Here is a 22,994-nt window from a genome sequence, read left to right as displayed (position 1 = left end):
AGGATTCTTGGATATCGTTGACATAAATTAGGAAAAGTAAAGGGCCTAGGACTGAGCCTTGCGGTACACCACAAGTGGTATTTTGCCTTTTAGATATATAAGAGCCAATTTGCGTAGTTTGAGTTCGACCATCCAAGTAAGATGAGAACCACTTATTTATAACACCACGAAAACCATAGTGATCTAACTTGTGTAAAAGAATTTCATGATCGACTGTATCAAAAGCCTTTTTCAGGTCAATGAATACACCACATGACAACAAGCGCTTGTCCATATTTTCCTGTATGGTACTTACAATGTCAAGAATTGCATGCTGTGTTGAATGCGCTTTGCGGAAGCCATATTGAGATGAAGAAAGTATATCATTTTGCTCAATGAAAGATTCCATTCTGGAGTAGACCAGTTTTTCGAAGATCCTATTAAAGTTAGACAGCAAAGAAATAGGCCTATAGTTGTTTGCATTAGTGTTATCTTCGGCTTTAAAAATAGGAATAATTTTTGCCATTTTTAATTTAGTGGGATACATCCCAGATGAAATAGAAAGATTTATTATTTCCGCAAGTGTACTGCTTACAACATTTGACGAGTACTTCAACAGTTGGGTAGGACATGAGTATAAACGATGAGACTTGTTATTTGGTATGCGCAAAATTTCCAATTCCACTTCAGTTGGGGTAACTAGATTGAAAGCAAACGACGAATCGGGAGAGTTAGATCTTTTCATAAAATCAAAATAATTACGCTGAACGGTTGGTAACTTATTTGCCAGTTTAGGTCCAACAGAAGCGAAATGGTCATTAAGTACGTTGGCTATTCTATTATGGTCACAGCTAACAGAATCATTATCAGTAGGGACTTTAATAGAAGTAATAGGTTTTGTGTTCTTCAATTTACGAGCAAGTACATTGTTTATTCCCTCCCAAGTTTTTTTCATATTAGTTAGGTTACCATTAAAAAATTTAGAATAGTATTGCTGTTTACTTAAACGCGTTAAGGTACAAATTTTGTTCCTATAAATTTTGTAGTTGGCGATGTCACCAGACGCATATAACTTATTTTTAACTTTAATGGAGATTCTTATGCCTTTGGTGATCCATGGTTTGGAGAGCTGTCTTGCTTTGCGGTCTGAAATTGTCTTCATAGGTACATGTTTATTTATCAATTTGTTAAACTTGTTACAAAAAGAAGAAAATAAATTGTCCACGTCACACGGTTTTTTTATCTGAGAGAGTATTCCAGTTCACATTAGACAGATCGGCGTTAAAACTGTCCCTAGAGAATCTAGAAAAATCCCGCACGTTAAATTTTCTTATCTTAATTTTATCCCTCATAGACTTCAGAATACAGAATTGCGAAAAATGATCACTTATATCAGAGATGATATTTCCACTAGCCACAACTTGATCAGGATTGTTGATAAAAATGTTGTCAATTAGGGTGGCGGAGATAGAGCGGACACGCGTTGGTTTGTCAATTGTGGGAACAAGAAAACAACTTTGAAGGGAAGTCAAAAAATCGTGACTCTACGAAGATGACGCACATTTTAAATGGTCAATATTGAAATCACCCATGATCACAATATATTTTCCAGAGGACGCAAATTTTTCAATAGTCTCATCAAAATATGATTGAAAGATTTCAGGAGAATTGTGTTGTCTATAAAAGATTCCACAAATAACATTTTTCTTATTCTCAAAGGGAAACTCAGCCCACAATACCTGAAAAGCTTTATTGGAGGTCCTTTCTAAAACACGATAATCAAGTGACTCATCAATGAACATTCCCACACCCCCAGACACCAGAGGTGTTGGAACATATTCAAATACGTAGCCAGGTATATGTGCGGTGCACAATTGTGAATTTACATTGGTGATTTTTGTTTCAGTAACTCCGATGACATTAAAATGAAAATCTACTTCATGCAAAAGTTGAGTTTGAAGATTTTCCAGATTACAATATCATTTTTGAGTTCTGTCATGATAAAAAAACCCAACAACAACGGCCTAATGAAGAACCCAACAAAATGCCATCAATTTGGTTGTCGAGTGCTCTCTTAATTAATTTGGTGTTAATCAATTTATTGTCATTAACTCCAAAGAAACCAATCTGAACAACTGTCAGGGCTTGCTGTCAGGGCTTGCAAACTCCAGTTCCTCTTAAAGTGAAAACAAGGTGTTTTCCTTCCACATCTACATGGGAGAGTATCATAATTTATGTGGGTGGTGGTGGTGTATCGAGTTGTGTTTGACAAACCCTTTTCATTTTTTATGTTTCTACATATAGCAATATAAAGGAACTGTTTTTTAACTGTTTAATAGCAAACCACTTTATTTTTAAAAAGTGCCTGTTATTTTTAGTTAAAGTTAATTTGGCTAACAATTCCTTTCTATTTAAATGTATGTTGCTTGAAAACTGTGATCTGGTGGCCCTAGATGCAATTTGAGTTTTTCTGTAATTTTGAAAAGTCAAGCCCCACTGTTTGTTATTAATATTGTATCAAAAGAATAACACCATTCTTATCATAGTTATTCTATTGATTCCATTTCATCATTACTTAAGGTGGTTCTGCAGTTATTGGGGGCACACTACCCCATGTCAAAGTTTGCAACATAAATTTTGGGGCTTTGAAGTGTTGGCAAAGAAATTTTGGGAAATATTTTGTGTTTCACTCGGTGATAATGGTACTTAATTCCATTTACTGGGGAAAATATTTTTATTCTTACTGGTGTTTGACTGGACCCCATTTTTTGGACAACAACACTACCAGTAAAAAAAATTTTGCTGGCATACTTTTACTCAATTTCTGGAACCAGCTTATTTTGACTTAATACAAACCATGCCCAAGTTTTGGGGAAATCATTTGAGCAGAAGTTCAGAAGTATTAACTTAAAGGTCAAAGACATGTAAACTCAACTCTAACATTCACTGAAAGTTTCTACAATTGACTCTCATTTCCAAAACAAGCCATGAACCCAAATTTTGTGAGAAGCTTGCCCCAAAGCTTGCTAAATAAAAGTGGCTAGTCGATTAGTGATCGTGCGAACCATAAAAGGCATTAATCCCTAATTCTTAAAATACTATAAAATGCTTGATAACCTCATTGAATTTTCAAAGATGCATTTTGCAACAGTATTTGGAAATAACTTTTGTGTCAAAGTCTTTCCACTCAAATTGTACGGTACGGCAACATTTTGGCTATAAGTTTTACTGTTGTGACTCAAAAAGGAATGGGGCACTGTTGTCAGGATTGTAAGCTACTCCCCGACTGATCTCTGGTGAGGAAGAGAAGCAGTTTTATTAATCTATGATTACAAATACAAAATAGGCACTACAGGTACAGGCTGAGCCATCTTTTTGCCATTCCTTAATATATAGTTAAAAAGACAATTATTAATAATAACAATAATAATAAATAAAAATAGCAATAAAAACAACAACAATGACAACAAAAATAATAACAATAATATTAATGATAATGATGTGCTTCTGGGCATGAATTATGTTTTCATTCATGACAGTTGGTTCATTATATTTGACCAGTAAAAGTGCTTCACTGGGTCTATTTGTTAGAAAAGTGGAGTCTCATCAAAATGTGTGGGTACAGTTCGTGGATGTTTAAAATCTTGCGAGGGTTGTGCTCTATGACTGATTAATCACCCAATGAATCACTGTTGCAACACCAAAACAAGAAGGCAAGTTTGTAAAAAAGTTGAGCATTTCTGCAAGTTGAAATTTTCTCGTGAGTACTAATGGGCAACAAAAGTCTACCAGGTAGGCAACTAAAAAGACACACGGGGAACCAACAAAAACAGAACTAGTTGCCCAAAGGGCAAATTAGCAAGAAAGTTAGTGTCGAACACTGCATTAATAGCCGTCAAGCTCATTCTAAGAGCTTTGCGGCATCCAAAAGTTTTCTTTACTCTGCCTCCTCGACTCCTCAACCTCTCTTAATTCATTTATGTTTGTTGTGCCCCAAGCCATTGCAGGAAAGAAAGTGAGTGCTTTGCAGGCCGTAAGTATACATGTAGAATACAGTAGGGGCAATTGTACATGTATGGTTTACCAGTTTTGTCATTTAAGTTAAGGTTGTCATTTGCTAGCACAGAAAGCTCAACTTCCTACAAGCTGTCTTGTTCACAGCTTTTGGGGTTTTAAATAAGAGTCACAACAAAGAATAGAAAAAATATGTGCACTGCGACAAATGCTTGAGTAACTACATATGATATGCAAATATCTTCTGTGTAACATGCAGCAAAAATTGCTTGTATCACTGCCATAAATCTATACCTTAACCTATAATATACCACAGAACCTCCCAAACTACCGGTAAGTCGAGAGTTTTATTTTATATCAATTTTAAAAACAAAATTATTTTGTTCTAGTGGGGACAATGGGTTGTTGACTAGTTTAATGGATACACAAGAATAATAAGCTGTTCATTAATGTGGTACTGTACAATCACTTCTTCCTTAAGATTTTGAAACTCCATCTACTAAACACTCCCTGTGCTAAATTTTAAGCCTTCATAGCAGGGATGAAAAGGAATTAAAAACTAGAAACTGGCTAATTTATCCAGGTGCGAAGAAGATGTGTTTTGAAAAATAGTTGGCTTTCTCTAATACATAAAAGTTGGCTTCCTCTAACACATTTGGTTTGCAATGTTCTTCTTAGTATTGCTGGAGTACTTAGTGTACAAGAAAAAACTCATAAACTAACCAGATATTGAAGTATAATATGAGGACATAAGCCCTAAAATTCTTGAGAAAGTGCTGCCATTACAGTTAAGACCCAATTACGTACAGGTAACAAAAAAATGAATTATTTTGGCAAGACACAACTCTAAAAAAGTTATCAATGCATGGCAACTGATACATATCATGGTAAGGGCTGATGCTCACCATCCCTAGTTCCTTCTCTACTACGACTTTCTTCGGTTTGTGCATGTTTTCCCTCATCCAACCCATGATGATCATCCATTACTGCAAAAACAGAAATTCAAAGCATTATTGTTAAACACAAAATCACACAAATACAATTATATTTTAAGTTGCACTGACTGTTTTAAAATAACATACATGTACAGCCTTGTAGATTAAAAGCCGTTCCTCAGTAAAGGGAAATTTAAAAGAAAACAAAATTCAATCAGAAACAACTGCAAGAGTATGACTATCTTATCAAGACCTAGGTTTTTAAAGTCTATTTCTACTGACAATGAAACCAAAACAGAACAGACTGAATCTCTAGTGGCAAAGTTTAGCTGGTGAGAACTACATCTTATTATATGGCTAGCTCCGCGAGCAGGCAAGATGAATCAAATCCTGCGCTGTGATTGGCTACCCGAGCGGGCAAGATAGAGCTATCTTGCCCGCTCGGGACTACCTGCCGTGTCCCGCAGAAAAATTTCCCCGAAAGCCATATAATAAATCCTTTATTGACCAAGCCTGTTTGTTCAAGATGGCTGGATATTGGCCTCGTTCTTTTTTTGCGAGTTTATGGACCGAGACTCCGTCTCGGTCCATAAACTCGCAAAAAATGAACTTGGCCAATATCCAGCCATCTTGACCTCACACTTGGTCAATAACCCATATATATTTACCAAGAGATAAAAGACATCCTTGAGAATAAAAATACAAGTAGATAAACAAACCGTTTTCTCCTTCTTTAATTGTTTTTACATTAAAGTGCCTATGAAGTAAAAAATAATTGCTGCTTATTTGAAAGGCTTTTCAAAGTAAAGAAGAATGGCGTTTTTCTTTTTGGAATATCTTTTTTCGTTTCAGAGATATTTACGTTTTTGTAAGAAAAGTGATGACGTCATAGGTGGTTTCACTAAAACAGCACAACACTCAATTGAGAAGAACTCTGACTAGAAATATTAAAGCAGTGTTCTTTAAATTTGGCACCAGAAATGTACATCACAAAAGAAACATAATGACACCCATCGTGCCATTGCCATGACAACAGTTATGCCGCTGGTTCTGTTTTAATTAAGACTAAAATTCCCAGATTTTATCTTAAACAAGGATCATCCATTCCCACCAATTTAATGGGGAGAGTTAAGACAATATGGGAACCATTTGCGTTCCGAGCAAGACCCTCTGTCCCACTTTAAAAGGTTGCAAATGGGGATATTTGGTTTTTCACAGAAAGAGACTGGAGCCAAGAGTGTTGCCATGGCAACAACGTAGTAGGTGTCATTCTGTTTCTTTTGTGATGTACATTTCTGGTGCCAAGTTTGAAGAACACAGCTTTAATATTTCTAGAGTTATTCGTGATTGAGTGTTGTGCTGTTTTAAAGGAACCACCTATGACGTCATCACTTTCCTCATTTGCATAATACCAAAATGTGAATATCTCTAAAACGAAGAAAGATATTCCAAAAAGGAAAATGCCATTCTTCTTTACTTTGAAAAGCCTTTCAAATAAGCAGCAATTATTTTTTACTTCATAGGCACTTTAAAAGAACAAAAAAACCCAAGTATCCAAAAACATGAATAAATTCTCCAGAAGATAACAAGAATGGCAATGTTCCTCACACAAGAGCTGGCACAAAGAGATAATGGCAATGCCACCTAATGAAGACATGACAAGGTATTGCATGTATCCCTATTTAAACAATAGAGAGTTTCTGTTGAGGAACTATCGGTTGATAGTTGCCCCATGGAAATTTGATGCTCTTAAAACAAATATGCTAGTTTTAAGAACATCAAATTTCCATGGAAGGTCGTTGAAGCCAAATGTAAAATTTGAAAAAGAAAACAGACAAAAACCCACTTAATATATTTCAATTGTTTACTTTCTGTAAGCCCGCTTCTTTACAGAAACATTTACATGGACGAGTACTATCCATCCGGGTATTTTCCTCAGACAGGCACTATGGGCTGATAGTGTCTCTCCACGGGTGAACACTATTGCGTCACGTGATCAATTTAAACCAATAAGAATCGGAGAAAATTCAGTGGTGAACTATAATATGTACTAATTGGACCAGCCGCATAGAAAAGGAAACCTAGGCAAGCACTTCTTGAAGCAGCCTCACATGATGACTATACACACTGCGTGTCTACAAAACACTGCTTCGTAACAAACAGCTTAAAGGTAGCAAGTCAACAACAGAGGAAAAGAAGAGCAGAAGGACAAACAACCCTGACCTTAACTGGTGATTCCTTAGCACTATATTGCGAACGCTTCAAGCGCAGAATTTTACACTTATTCAATAGCATCAAAAACAAAATCATTACTCATGGATTGTATGTTATTTGGATTATTTTCGATTCTTTTGCATAAGTTGTTTATTATGTTGTTCCTTATGCTCAAAAATTCATGTATGCCTATCAAAGTTCATCAAAAAACTGTACCTTCCAGCCACCGCAAAATGTAATGCGGAGAGATAAAATAAATGAATAGTACTATTTAAAAGACCTGGCAAAATAGGGTAAGACTGGTACATCATATCTCTTTTGCAAGCATGGTGACCTATTTTAATTTATTTTTAGAGACTGTGCTTGGTAGGAAACATTCAGGGAAATGTATTGTGCATTTGTTTTCATGATTGTGCCCAGGAGATTACTTTTAAGCTTACTTTAACATCGGTAGAAATCATTCCCAATACTGATAGAAGCAAAGAAATACCAGACAAAATAAAGGCTCGAAAGTTCAAACTGTCACAAGAATGGTAAACTCGATTTCTTGACATCCTGAACTAAACTCAAATTTCTTGAACTGTAACCAATTTTAATCCTTGCAATCCTGCACATTATTTCGAAACTACTGTTTCTGCTTTGCTCTATAGCATTTTTATCCAACTAAGCTGTATATTTGGTGGCATTTGGCGATACAAGGTGGTAATAAGCTGATTGAAAATTTGCTCTGTCTGCACGACAGCGTTTCTTTATGCCCGTGACGGGGGCAGATCTTAATTGCAAAATTCACAACACAACAGTGTGGACTATACAAACTAGTGCCAGCTTAGTTCGTGCCGCTTGAAAGCAACACGATCAACAAAACTTAGATTGCTGATGAACATGTCGAAATGGCTTCGTAGACTTGAGCCATATAAATTGCTCACTCCATTTCTACAAACAACATAATACAATACACTACACTTCACAAAGCTTCTTACCAACAATATTAGGCTTCAAAGGCAGCTGTAAATGTGTTCCGGAACATGCAGAAAGATCCGACAAAACACTCACGATAAAAGTCACAATCGATAGGTTTCGAGCTTTCAACTGGCAAACACCGTCCCGTCCCCTAGTAAAATAATCTCAGGGGACACGATCACAACGCATTTTCATTGGAAGAAACAACAACACATACAATTGGTCAAAAGGTGTTAGACATGTCTGCCACGCAGGACGAAAGTGCAACGCTACACATTGAAACTAGGTTCCAGGTCTCGCTGCCAGCCCCACCCCCCCCCCTCCCCCGTCCCCCTGTAGACGTTGTTGGGGGAATTAGCTGACATGTAGACAAAATGTAGAAACGCAACTTATATTCTGAACGATAAACAGGAAGTTCTGACAATACTCGATACTCGTGAAACGCATGAAGAAGATCTCGGTTCTCCTAGCTCGATCTCGACTTAGTTCCATGTGCTCTGTCAAGTGACCTTGTTTGTGTCCCATGATTCCACTACACCCCGCCTGCTAAATGACTTTCATCTCTTTTTAATGATATTCCTCCGCTTAAGCCTCCATTGCAAGCCAGCCCAGTTCAATACTGAGAATACGAATATGTCGAATATGGCCCATTGACATGATGGTAATATTTCACCAGAAATTTTAAGCATCATCATAATTATAAGAGAGTCATAATAATCTACTCTTTGATTCATTTTCGCGCATTTCACGGGAAATGTCGGCTAATCCACTTCAGATCCCAAAAGGGCAATCAATTTCAATTCTTTCGTTTCCCCTCTCCTTCTCTAGTTGCCCAATTTTCATTCATACAAGTAAAACATTGCTGATGAAATCACGCATGAAAGATAATATATACAACAAAACGGAGGAACAGGGGCTGTCGGAAGTCGGTCCGCCACGACCTGAAAAATGTTTCCTGCTAGTTTTAGCATGCAAACACGGGCAGATGCAGGCAGATGTGAATTACAGCATTTTAATTGGTTCTTCGCGGGTTCTACGTCACATAAAGAAAATATTGTTCGGTGCTTTTAGTTGCGGTATTGAAATGTCAGGAAGATAATCCCATAGACGGCACGCACAGACTTCTCAGTTGTCTACATCAGGATCCGTCGCTGTGGCTATGTTTAATTGTTACCACAAAGTCATGAAAACTTTAACGCGGTGAAGCCCGATAACTTGGAAGAGGCTGGCAGCGGTGGAATACCATGGTGAGTGTGTAAACTAACGCGATTCGATTGCGACTTGTCAAAAGCCATGTCACACACTCTCGTAGGAAATAGATTCGAAACAGTTTCAGAGTTAATAGCAAGTAGACTTTATATTCGATTGTCGTTTATATAGGCGCGAAAATATTGAAGAGATTTCAGTAGTTAATCTGGGAAGGAATTGTGAAATGGAGAGATTTTTGTAAATGGTTTTTGCTCTTTGCTTTAGAAGGAAAAAAAACCTTTTCTGTAAGTCAATCGGTAACCGCTCTAATTCCAAGGCATTTTTATAGTTTTTATCACCTCAAGCACTTTAAGAATACCAGAAACGCCAACAATCGGTTTCATTTGTAGCTATTTGTAGCTCTAAATTTTCCTTTATTCTTTGGTCTGTGACTTCTGAGACACGGAGAGATCTACATTGAAACAATTTTGCGTTTGACTGTTGTTTATTTGCAAAGCAAGAAGAAAATTGAGGAATACCTGTTATCGATAACAATTTTTCCTAGAAAACCGCGAGTTCATAACCTTCGGATATGGATGTCTGGCACACCCTAGCTCGTGAGTGACACGAAATCCTCAGGCATATAAACATGTATTAAAGCAGAAATTCAAAATTAGTTGAACAAACCGCCACGGGTTTTGACACAGGGTGAAAACAAGAGAGGATGGTCTCCTAGTAATATTAAATTATTGATGGCCTTCGTAAGCCTGAATATTTTAATATAACAAAGAATCAGACAATGTGTTGTTTATTTTGGGCATCTGACAGCCGTGTCACGACTTGCATAGAAATCCGCACGGTCGCGTAATTGCCACTTATACAAAAATAGGTCCGCGATGCGTACATGTGGGGCTTATGAGTCCACTTGTAACATGTAATGGAATTTAAACTGAAGGGAAAACTATGAGCTGGAAGTAAACGATAATAAGTCTATTTGGATTAAATTTACCGTAACTTACATTGAAAACTTAATTCTGGACAATGGAAGAAGTTGTTGCGAATGCCAAGACTCAACAGGCCGTTCTTCGCAAACTTCACAAGTTTATTTTAAGATCACAAGGTTCGCTTTCCTCTCTCGCTCTGACTGTGTACTTGTACTAAAAAGACTCAACACACGACACTCCTTAAAAACATAGCGAAACCTAATTTGATTGGCTTACAACCTTCTCTAAACAGTTTCTTTGATCACGGAATATTACCTGACACGCAAACTTACATGTTTTGTCGATAAGATGAAACCCGTTTACAATCTGGTGCTAATTAGCTGGTAATCATCGACTGAACTAATTGAGACTGTCAGGCATGTGCTTCCGATTTCTATTATTCCCAGATTCCCTGAATCACGCAACTTAAAAATAGGATAAACTGTCACACAATTAAATTGGAACTTTCATGACAGAAGTAACTGTCTGGATATCGCTCAGAGGGGAAGTATGTAGTTACAATATCTCTCCAGAGATGAAAACTTTTCAATATGATGGTCAATAAAAAAACAATCAGACTTGAAATTGTTATATATTGCCTTTAATGACAATTGTACAAATGGTTAGCAGCAATACTGTTTGCCTGAGAAGTAAGTGACAGGATTCGTACACTTTTTCAGGCCAAAAATTTAAAGACTTTCCAGGACCCTACTTTGAAATTTCAAGGGCGTTTCTTTTGTGTTGAAAGCTATGTTTTGGGCATAAACACGTGCACATGCAGAAACGCCAGATAACGGGAGCTTGAAAACACGTGCAAACCAGACATTCACTGTGCAAGGGGAGAGCATTAGGATCAAAAACCAATTTCGAGTACTTTCAAGGCGCTTGAAATCGGACTGCTGAATTTAAAGGGTTTTCAAGACGCGTATGAACCCAGAAGTGAAAATATTAGAGTAAACTACATGTTATTACTCAATTTGTTGAAATTTACTACTTGCCAAACAGTTAGACTATGTGCCTTGTTGTACTTAGATTTTTTTTGGAAATAACACGAGTTTTCGAAATTGTTCTTCAGTGTTCTGTGTTCCTGGACAAACTAGCGATCGGTTTAGAGTTCAATCTCTGACACAACACGCGAATTAAAATAACACAAGTTGCCAAAATCTAAACAATTGGTTTAGAGTTCGCTAACATCTAATAACAATCCTTGACCGGTATTGTTCAATCGAGATTCCCATACTTACTTTTTTCGTTTTGAAGTATGCGGCCTCCGTGATTTCTCAACAGTGCAAGGAGAATGCAACTACAATACAGCTTATTTCACTTTATGGTACTTTCAGGTGGCTTCAGACACTTTCAAACAGTTTCAAAGCCTTTCTGACACTCAGTGGTGCAACCTGCACCGATACTAGTAGATAGAGCCGATAGTTGTTGGTAGTGCGAGAGTGCGATGACTCCTTTCTGTGTAGAACAACCCGTACCGAAGATTCAAGCAGTTAAATGTTGTCTTTTGATAGCGTAAAAGCTCTTGCACAAGCTGCACTTATAACACAAGCCGGGTCTGTGTGTGTTGGCTTGTGTAAGGAGAACTAACTCGTGATACGATCACCTGAAAAAAATTACTCGACACCACGCTTACAACCAAGATGGCTGACTCAAACTAGTGCGCATCCTCGGAGACCCAGGGGCAGTTAGTGGGGGCGACGAAGAGCTTTTCCTCTCCTTCTTGACTTTACTTCGCCCGAATTTTTCTCTCGGCCGTTTAGACTTTTCCCCGCCCCCACTAACTGCCCCTGGGTCTCCGAGGATGCCCCTGGGTCTCCGAGGATGACTAGTGCGCCGTTTGACACTAGACCAAGTGACAGGTGCTCGACTCTCGTGGACAAATAAATAAATAACTTACACACAAAAACACGAAGCAAATGTAACTAGTCTATCTTACTTCGCTGATTAGGTCCTTTGCCCGAGGTTTGACGGACAATGATTCAAGCCATACAAATTCTTATAGAGCTTCATAAAAATATCCTCTGTTTATGATGCTGAACAAGCGTGAGGTCCGTATTGTAGAGATTTTGGTCAAATTCTTTTTCGCAAGTTTATCAAAACAGAAGACGAGATCTATACTCTCCAATACGAAGCAAAAGAGCTAGTTAAATAAAGTACTTACAATTTGAGTTAATAAAAACACTCCGTAAAGAGCGCATTCTATAATCCTCCACATGAATTAAGCCCGGAGGGACTCCCTTTGGGGTACTCGTCGTACCTATTAGGGGTTAAAAACGCAGTTTTGGTACCTCTTAGGGAGTTCAGCCCCACAAGGTACCTTTTAGGGTGTTGAGCCAGTCAGTAGCCTGTTCCAGTTCAGTGGGGATGATCGAAAAAGCGGGCGGGCGACGACCGGGATCAGCGACGAGCGGGATGAGGGAGGAAAAAGGAGAGAGCGAGGAAGGTGAAACGATTTCAAGCCACGCCTACAAAACAGGTTTTTTTTCAAAATTTAAGACGAGCACCGCCGTCCTTTTTTATATGGGATTTTCGAGGAATTCAGGGAATTCAGCAATATACGAAAACGCCAAAATCCGTGCTGCATAAATAAAAGATATTGCACGGTGGCGAGAAGATATGAATTTTATATTCGAGTGGCAGGAACTAGATCTCACTCGTTCGCTGCGTTCACTTGTGAGATATTGTTTTTTTTCCACGTGAACATAAAATTCATATCTTCGAGCTAACGTGTAATGTTCTTTTTATTATATAGACATGCTGATGACGCCGTTCCGACCACTTTCCGAAGATTTCCGAAGATTTTCCAAAACCGTCGATTATGGTAAATGAGTTATTTGTATTTATTATATAGACACGAGTGTTTTACTGGAAAATACACCACTCGTAAAATTCATACGAAACCACATTCGGGACTCGAGTGGCGTATTTTCCATATCCTCACTAGTGAAGATATCGATGATTTCACTGATATCAATTTTGTCTCTCAAATTGTACCAAGAGAAAATGAGAGGAGTCCCTCATTTTCTCTTGATTGTATTTAAATTCGTTTGTGTATGATTGAAACATCTCCGGGTCTTCTTCGAAAGTCTTTGGCAATCTTCGGAAATGTTCGGGAAATGTTCGGCAACGATCGTGTGACCTTCGGACAAGTTTTAGAGAATCTTCGGAGATCTTCGGAAAGGAATCGGAAGTCTTCGGAAAATCGTCAAAAACGCCGTCATCAGTATCCTTTTTACTGTTCATTTCAAAAAATATCCATTCATTTGTGTTCAAATTTGTTTCATTATGGTTAATATACTCTCATTAACACCAATATGACATTCATTTGCGCGTAAGGAACGTTCAAGAATAACATTTGCATATGTATTGACATTCAAAATCATCAAATGATAAACAATATCTTCCCTTGACATTCACTGGCTGTAAATGTATTTTCATTCTTGTGGGAAAAAAAATTCGTTGTCAATTTGTATCCGCGACTTCTTTTTTATCCACGACTTTTTTTCATCCGCGCTTTTTTTTTGATCCGCGACTTTTTTTTTTATCCACGACTTTTTTTTTATCCGCGACTTTTTTGAGTGTGTAACATTTTATTATAGTTGGTAGTGGATTGCTCTGTGGTAACTTGAAGACGGCATTTCAGTAGCCATGTTTCTCAGGGTCATCTTGATGCTTATTTTGTTTCCATTGTACTGTCATTGTGCTTTGCCAGACTATCGCGAAGGGTTTTAAACCCTGACCCTGTTTAAGGATGAAGGATATGAAAGTGACACCCTGTTCCGAAAAATGACTCCCCATGGAAGAGAAAATCAAAAACTAAGAATAACGTGAAGGGGTCGACTTTATTTCGTTTCTGTAACATTGGAAGCTAGCCGAAGGTTCAGTTCTAACAGATCATTTGTTTTTCCGTTTAATTAACTGGGCATTTACGCAGAGCAGTTTTAGCTGATACAATTTAGGTACCCTATCTAAGGATCACACCGGGACACAATGCCAACAGGGAAAAAATGATACCCTATTGAAGGATTGAGAACCTCAAAAACCATACCCTATCCCGCGGTACATACTTATATAGCCCATATAGGGGAGTTCCGCCGCCCCCCCCCCCCCCCCTCGGAAGAAAGAATTATTCTCCTTTGCAGGAGGTTGTTAACGCTGTCAGGAAAGAAATTTCCGGAAGTGGGAACAAAAGATAATGACAGGACTACTCGGACCTCTCTCGTGAATTATTACAATCGTGGACAAACGTCCTTGGGACACTTGTGTAATGTAACGAATTATTTGTGTTTTAGAACTGAAGTTTGAAAAAAGCGCTGCTATATCCTTTAAAAACGCGTTGCTGTCCCCCCTCCCCGCCCAACACAATGTTGAAAATCAGGTAGAATTACAGATACTAGTTTTCAACATTGTATGCGGGGTACGGGGCGAGGTTAGGCAGGTGAAGTTGTATTCGCGTCTTGCGTGTGCGCAAAAGCGCCAAAAGTGCAAATTTGTCCCAAGACTTTTGTCCATGATTGTAGTTTACACTGTACTGTCACGCAATCAAAAATAATCGTCACCATTCAATAAAGTTAAGTCTGGGATATGATAGATGGTTGATATATAAACGACCTCTCCAAAATTTAGGTCTGTGCGGTTATTCATTCGCGCGTTATTCGGAAAAGTGTTTCCCCCGAAATTTATAGAGCTTTGTATGGAGAGGCCATGTTGATGCCCTTCGCTTCGGAGGCACACGTCATCTGTCATTGAGTTTACCATTGAAACAAAAAATTATTACGCTAGAGTTCCGACACATTGAAAGCAATAATTTTTCCATTGGAAGAACTGTTCAGTTAGCAAGAACTTGATAAATCCTCTTTTGGCCTATGCGAAAGCCCTCTCGGGCCGCCTTCAGAAGGATTGGTTCTCTTGTATGATATAATCGGAGGTTTTGTATAGATGCTTTTCAGCAATGGTTAGTTCTATATTACAACCCAGTTATTCATTAAACGTTATTTTTTAGGCTACGTACTGCTGGGTGATAGGCTGCCTGCTCTGTTACAGTGTACGTGAGCCCGCAGTCTTAACACACGCGGCAAAGAAATGATGAAAAAAAGAGTCGCGGATGGAAAAAAAAAAAAAGAAAATTCGCAGATGAAAAAAAAAAAGTCGCGGGTGAACAAAAGAAGTCGCAGGTGAAAAAAAAAGTCGCGGATAAAAAAAAAGAAGTCGCCGGTAAAAAAAAGTCGCGGATAAAAAAAGAGTCGATGTCCCTTCCAGGCCAACGTAGCCTCTAGTCGGACGACAACTATGCTTGTCGGAATAGTGATCGTAATTATCTATTCATCAAATCGAATGAATTGACTTCCTTTCCTCTATCGTAGAATCTAGTCGACAGTATTCAATGGGCTACCCGCCGGGTTTCAGAAGACACCTAAATTGACATGTCAATCAATTTCAAGTATCTTTTCGTGCGTGTCGACCTTCTCTGACACTGTGCAATTTCCGTTTAAAGAAATAGAACATTTCTGATAAAATCACGCGTGAAAGAGTTTACTTACCTAAGTAAAAATTTTCTGTGTGTAAACGCCAACTGATACTTTGGTAAATGCCGCAACAAAACGACAAAACGTTTCTTTTCCAGTTTTGACAATCTTGGCGGATAACCTGGAAAGATTGGATCGATCTTCTTACGGCGAACAATCCGTCACGTAAAAGAAAGCATTGCATTTTTAATTTTCAGTATTATTAACAACTTTCTCTAAACAAACTTTGATCCTTTGTTGTGTAATTATTGTCGATATATTTTGCCTGTGAAAATGATGGCACCTCAATTTGCTCCTGTTCCACTGCGGTGGGATCCTCGTGCAAGTTCGATTTCATGCCCGGGGGGGGGTACTCCCTTATATGGGCCATATAGGTATGTGCGGCCCCAAAGGGTATCGTTTTTCAGCCGTGTTGGTCATTAATAGGGTATCGATTTTAGTTGATTTTGGCTATTTTGGTAATAAATAGGGTATGGTCTTGCACGCTAGCCTTGATATGGGTATGTTTTTAAGAACAAGGAAATCAAAAAAATCCCGTCACAAATTATGTTTACGGTAATTTCACATTGGTCTAAACTAGGGAACTATTTATGACGCAGGTCTGAAACAGGGTTTTGATTTAAGGGTCAGGTCTTAAATAGGGTTTCGAATTTTTGGTCAGGTCATAAATAGGGCAGGGAATATCGCATATTTTGGTCATAAATAGGGTAAGAGTTTTGGGAAGCGGGCCACACACCCCCACCCAATTTTTCTGGGAGTACCCAACCCAGGATTTCATGCCGTTGTTAATGCAGCGCGCACGGATGTTGAGAGATCAACTTGAGTTATTTGAGTCGGTATAAACACTGGACGAATGTACACCTTAGTAACTGTTTAGCTTGGTAAAAGCTCAAATGTAAACACAGCATTAGTTTACAAAAGTAGAACTGGAGCTCCGTTGGAAGCCGTTCCATTACATTGGACAAAGCTATTCGCGACATCCGGGATACGAGACCACAATAATTTCTTGACGTAAAAAGAATTTTGGCAGATACATTTTAATACTAGCTAGTTGCAACTAGGATGCTGTCTATACAGAAGAATACAGAAGAGGAATCGGGGCTGTTTCTATTGTCATCAGCATTCACCGCTGGGATCCGCGGCTGTATTTAATTGCTAACACAAATCAGTTGACAAATTGGACCTTTAACGCGGTGAAGTTCGATAAAGCCTAGGGAACCTATTGAAGAGGCCGGTAGTGGTGGAATGCCATGGTGAGTGGGTAAACCAACGCGTATTGATCAGTAAGCGGCATTAGTCAATCAACCTGAAAGGAAAATGTTTAGAATTTACGTCCGAAGATGTAGGCTTAGGGTCCGGACGCACTGGACTGACAAAATTTGTTTGGCCCTTCCAAAAATCTCGACAAAATTTTTAATTTGTCAAGCGTGGGCGCACTGAATCACAGTAAAATATTTGTTAACCACAAGTGTCAATCACATGGAAACAAGAAGATCTGTTAGATCTTATAACCGCGCTTTTAAAATTTAACTGTTTGCTTAGCACTACCGTCGGAACGCAGTGCACATTCCAAAGCAGTCATTGATGATTCTTTTCTTACTGTAGACATCACATCACTTGATCAACACAAACTGTATTATTGCACCATCAATGGTAGCCGTTGACAAATCTCCGATGACGTAATGGTCTTAATCTAGAACTTTGTTCGGGATATGTATGGGCATGAACGATATGAAAGACACAATAATAACACTACTAACAACAGCTTTCTTTCTTAAAAGTCATGATTAAATTTAATTGGTGTTTTCCACGAGTAAAGGGCTAGCAAAGTAGTCACACAAGTCATATAAAAAAAACCTATCCCGACCGATGTATCGATTTTGGTCACTCCAGTGACCACAGATTGAAAACGTGACAGAAAATTGTCGTTACTTTCGATTCTCACCAAATTTGTCATATTCCCCCGCTCGGGAGAATTTTGTGAAGTTAGCTAATTTAGTATGCAAGCCACCGTAATGGCGGTCGCCGTCGACGAAATGTTTATTTGCTCAAAATTGGGACAAAATCTCTCGGAGATGGAAGTCAGGACATTTTTAAGGATACAGAAAGTAATATGGGACCAGTTGCTGCCTTCTAAGGTTGAATTTATCCAGAAGTAAGCTGTATTTTCATTTTCGTGCCGAAAGCCATGCGATGAAATATTATCGGCTTGTTCTGTTTTTTCTCTTGGTCTATTTTGTAGCCCGCCGAGGCCAGTCTTTCGTCTAAATGAGTTTAAAAAAGTTCGAAAAAGATGTTCCCATTCACGTTTAAGCTCTCAGGGATAATTCTGGAGTTTGTTGGCCGAAAGATCGGCTTTGTTATGTTCGTGTTTTTCGGTTGCTATGGGCGACCGTGGCTTCCTTTGTTAGGACAAGTCTGGGGAATGAGGTCACGAAAAAATTCTAATTAATTCTGGTTTTTTTCTATTTCGCTGAAATTTTAACACGATAAAGCTGCATTGTTAAGGAATAGATTTACCGCCTGCCGATGCGTGGTAGCTATTAACGCTTAAGTGATATATCGCTTCGAAATCAGGGTTTTGAAGAGATTTTTTTGCAACATGTGGGTTCGGCGTGATTTTGTAATCGGAGGTTTCGGTTGACCCCGAAGGAAAAAATATCCGGAAAAGGTCATTTCATCGACGATTCAAACGAATATAAATATGTATATGTTCCGAGCTAAATTTCTGGTGAAAAAATATAATTTTTGACGAGCGCTGGGTTTTTAATTTTTTCCCGTGAAAGATGAGATTTATTAATGTTTCAACAGCTTTTGGCGAGTAAACATCACAGGTTGCGTGACTCAAAATTTGGCCGAGTGGAAGCTTGGGTCTGCTCGCACAGAAGTCGAAAAAAACAAGAAGATCTTTAAGATCTTACAACCGCGCTTTTAAAAGTTAACTGTTTTGGTAGCATGAGTGACCCGAAGAAAAAAAAACGAAAAAAAATATCGGTTTTGAACCTATTTCCAGCAAATTTGGCACACTGGAAGCTGAGAAAATTACTCTATTTCCGGTCATCATTTTTCAGCTCTTTTCGTCATATCCCCCCCTCGGGAGGGTTTTGTAAAGTTAGCGAATTAGTTGCAAGCCACCGTAATGCTGATTGCTGTCGGCGAAATGCTTATTTGCCAAAAAATTGCGGCCAAATCTTTCGGAGATGGAAGTCGGGACATTTGTAAGGATACAGAAAGTAATTTGGGACCAGTTGCTGACTTGTAAGGCTGAAATTATCCAGAAGTAAGGTTTTTTTAACGTGAACGTAACGAAGGCCACGCGGTGAATAAATTATCGGGTCTTCTCACTGTCTCGTTCTGTTTTTTGTTTCGTTCTCTTTTGGAGTCCGCCGAGGTCATTTTTTCGTCTAAATAACTTGAGAAAAGTTCGAAAAAGATGTTACTCTTGAATTTTCAGCTTTCAGGCAATAATCCTGGATTTTTTTGACCGAAACGTAGGTTCACTGGTTATGTTAATGTGTTTCGGTGGCTATGGGCGACCATCGCTTCCTTTGTCGACTCACGCAATGAAGCTAGGTTACAAAAAAAATCTAATGATATTTAGTTCTGGTTTTGTTCGATTTCGTTGAAATTTTAATATGATGAAGCTGGATTGTTAACGAATAGATTTTAATACTGCCGATATGAGGTAGCTATTAACGCTAAAGTGATATATCGCTTCGATGTCAGGGTTTTGAAGAGATTTTTTTGCAACGTGTAGGTTCGGCGTGATTTTGTAATCTGAGATTTCTGTTGACCCTGAAGAAACAAGGTTTGGTGAGTAAACATTACCGATTGCGTAATTCAAAGTTGGCCGAGTGGAGATCTGCGTCTGGTCTCCGACAAAAAAAAAATAAACAAGAAGATCTGTTAGATCTTATAACCGCGCTTTTAAAATTTAACTGTTTGCTTAGCACTACCGTCGGAACGCAGTGCACATTCCAAAGCAGTCATTGATGATTCTTTTCTTACTGTAGACATCACATCACTTGATCAACACAAACTGTATTATTGCACCATCAGTGGTAGCCATTGACAAATCTGCGATGACGTAATGGTCTTAATCTTTGTAGAACTTTGTTCGGGATATGTATGGGCATGAGCGATATGAATGACATGATAATAACACTATTAACAACAGCTTTCTTTCTTAAAAGTCATGATTAAATTTAATTGGTGTTTTCCACGAGTAAAGGGCTAGCAAAGTAGTCACACAAGTCATATAATTTAATAATAAAACTCTATCCCGACCGATGTATCGATTTTGGTCACTCCAGTGACCATAGATTGAAAACGTGACAGAAAATTGGCGTTACTTTCGATGATCTCATCATTAGCCAATTATAGGCCATCTTTCAGCTCTTTTCGTCATATCCCCCCCTCGGGAGAATTTTGTCAAGTTAGCTAATTTAGTTTGCAAGCCACCGTAATGGCGGTCACCGTCGACGAAATGTTTATTTGCTCAAAATTGGGGCAAAATCTTTCGGAGATGGAAATCAGGACATTTGTAAGGATACAGAAAGTAATTTGGGACCGGTTGCTGGCTTCTAAGGCTGAATTTATCCAGAAGTAAGCTGTATTTTCGTTTTCGTGCCGAAAGCCGTGCGATGAAATGTTATCGGCTTGTTCTGCTGTCTTGTTCTGTTTTTCTCTTGGTCTTTCTTGTAGCCCGCCGAGGCCAGTCTTTCGTCTAAATCAGTTGAAAAAAGTTCGAAAAAGATGTTCCCATTGAAGTTTAAGCTCTCAGGCGATAATTCTGGAGATTTTTGGCCGAAACGTTCGGCTTTGTTATGTTGGTGTTTTTCTGTTGCTATGGGCGACCGTTGCTTCCTTTGTTAGGTCAAGTCTGGGGAGTGAGGTCAGAAAAAAATTCTAATTAATTCTGGTTTTGTTCGATTTCGCTGAAATTTTAACACGATAAGGCTGGATTGTTAAGGAATAGATTTACCGCCTGCCGATGTGTGGTAGCTATTAACGCTGAAGTGTTATATCGCTTCGAAGTCAGGGTTTCGAAGAGATTCTTTTGCAACGTGTGGGTTCGGCGTGATTTTGTAATCGGAGGTTTTTGTTGACTCCGAAAGAAAAAATATCCGGAAAAGGTCATTTCATCGACGATTCAAACGAATATAAATATGTATATGTTCCGAGCTAAATTTCTGGTTAAAAAAATATAATTTTTGACGAACGCTGGGTTTTTAATTTTTTCCCGCGAAAGTCAGTATCGGAGATGAGATTTATTAATGTTTCAACAGCTTTTGGCGAGTAAACATCACAGGTTGCGTGACTCAAAATTTGGCCGAGTGGAAGCTTGGGTCTGCTCGCACAGAAGTCGAAAAAAAAAAAACCACGGGTAAACCATGAACCGCGCTCGGCCCATGGCCGCGCGGTTAACAAGAAGATCTGTTAGATCTTATAACCGCGCTTTTAAAATTTAACTGTTTGCTTAGCACTACCGTCGGAACGCAGTGCACATTCCAAAGCAGTCATTGATGATTCTTTTCTTACTGTAGACATCACATCACTTGATCAACACAAACTGTATTATTGCACCATCAGTGGTAGCCGTTGACAAATCTCCGATGACGTAATGGTCTTAATCTTTGTAGAACTTTGTTCGGGATATATATGGGCATGAACGATATAAATGACACGATAATAACACTATTAACAACAGCTTTCTTTCTTAAAAGTCATGATTAAATTTAATTGGTGTTTTCCACGAGTAAAGGGCTAGCAAAGTAGTCACAAGTCATATAATTTAATAATAAAACTCTATCCCGACCGATGTATCGAGTTTTGGTCACTCCAGTGACCACAGATTGAAAATGTGACAGAAAATTGGCGTTACTTTCGATTGTGACCAAATTTGGACAGTGGGATGATCTCATCATTAGCCAATTACAGGCCATTTTTCAGCTCTTTTCGTCATATCCCCCCTTTCGGGAGAATTTTGTGAAGTTAGCTAATTTAGTATGCAAGCCACCGTAATGGCGGTCACCGTCGACGAAATGTTTATTTGCTCAAAATTGGGGCAAAATCTTTCGGAGATGGAAGTCAGGATATTTGTAAGGATACAGAAAGTAATTTGGGACCGGTTGCTGGCTTCTAACGCTGAATTTATCCAGAAGTAAGCTGTATTTTCATTTTCGTGCCGAAAGCCATGCGATGAAATGTTATCGGCTTGTTCTGCTGTCTTGTTCTGTTTTTCTCTTGGTCTTTTTTGTAGCCCGCCGAGGCCAGTCTTTCGTCTAAATCAGTTGAAAAAAGTTCGAAAAAGATGTTCCCATTGAAGTTTAAGCTCTCAGGCGATAATTCTGGAGTCTTTTGGCCGAAAGATCGGCTTTGTTATGTTGGTGTTTTTCTGTTGCTATGGGCGACCGTTGCTTCCTTTGTTAGGTCAAGTCTGGGGAGTGAGGTCAGAAAAAAATTCTAATTAATTCTGGTTTTGTTCGATTTCGCTGAAATTTTAACACGATAAAGCTGGATTGTTAAGGAATAGATTTACCGCCTGCCGATGTGTGGTAGCTATTAACGCTGAAGTGTTATATCGCTTCGAAGTCAGGGTTTTGAAGAGATTTTTTTGCAACGTGTGGGTTCGGCGTGATTTTGTAATCGGAGGTTTCGGTTGACTCCGAAGGAAAAAATATCCGGAAAAGGTCATTTCATCGACGATTCAAACGAATATAAATATGTATATGTTCCGAGCTAAATTTCTGGTGAAAAAAATATAATTTTTGACGAGCGCTGGGTTTTTAATTTTTTCCCGCGAAAGATGAAATTTATTCATGTTTCAACAGCTTTTGGCGAGTAAACATCACAGGTTGCGTGACTCAAAATTTGGCCGAGTGGAAGCTTGGGTCTGCTCGCACAGAAGTCGAAAAAAAAAAACCCACGGGTAAACCATGAACCGCGCTCGGCCCATGGCCGCGCGGTTTAGACTCCTTACCCAGTTTGTTTATTCATTTTAATTGACGTATTTTTATCTTTTTTATTCCTTCTGTAACTGAAAAGCCCCTTTGGGGAGTTGCAAATAAAGTATGTATGTATGTATGTATCTTTAAAACGAGGAACGGGGAATCGGGGAATCGGGGAATCGGGGAATGGGAAATCGAGGAATGGGAATGGGGAACGGGGAACGGGGAATCTTTAAAATG

The 22,994-nt window shown here is 38.7% G+C and overlaps 1 protein-coding gene and 1 long non-coding RNA gene across 4 annotated transcripts in view; one reads left to right on the top strand and one right to left on the bottom strand.

Moving 5' to 3' along the window:
* Nucleotides 1–4,365: 4,365 nt before the first annotated feature.
* Nucleotides 4,366–21,413, bottom strand: LOC145465417 (uncharacterized). Its single transcript, XR_014041594.1, has 3 exons — nucleotides 21,189–21,413; nucleotides 8,123–8,371; nucleotides 4,366–4,979 (listed from the first exon to the last, which is right to left on the bottom strand). It is a non-coding gene; the product is annotated as an uncharacterized LOC145465417 (long non-coding RNA).
* Nucleotides 9,309–22,994, top strand: part of LOC145465407 (sterile alpha motif domain-containing protein 9-like) — a 36,284-nt gene continuing 22,598 nt past the window's right edge. For 2 of the 3 annotated variants that reach the window (XM_081449189.1, XM_081449187.1), the window contains exon 1: nucleotides 16,821–17,057. In XM_081449189.1, the coding sequence (XP_081305315.1) occupies nucleotides 17,055–17,057 (3 nt within the window). In that variant the 5' untranslated portion in view covers nucleotides 16,821–17,054. Of the gene's footprint in view, nucleotides 9,350–16,820; nucleotides 17,058–22,994 lie in introns of those variants that run through there. The other variant, XM_081449188.1, reaches the window with a different exon arrangement.

This window comes from Orbicella franksi, chromosome 13 (genome assembly GCF_964199315.1).
Source record: "Orbicella franksi chromosome 13, jaOrbFran1.1, whole genome shotgun sequence".
NCBI classification, from domain to species: Eukaryota; Metazoa; Cnidaria; class Anthozoa; order Scleractinia; family Merulinidae; genus Orbicella; species Orbicella franksi.
The sequence above is the reverse complement of the archived record's forward strand: the minus strand, read 5'-3'. Positions and strand labels throughout refer to the sequence as shown.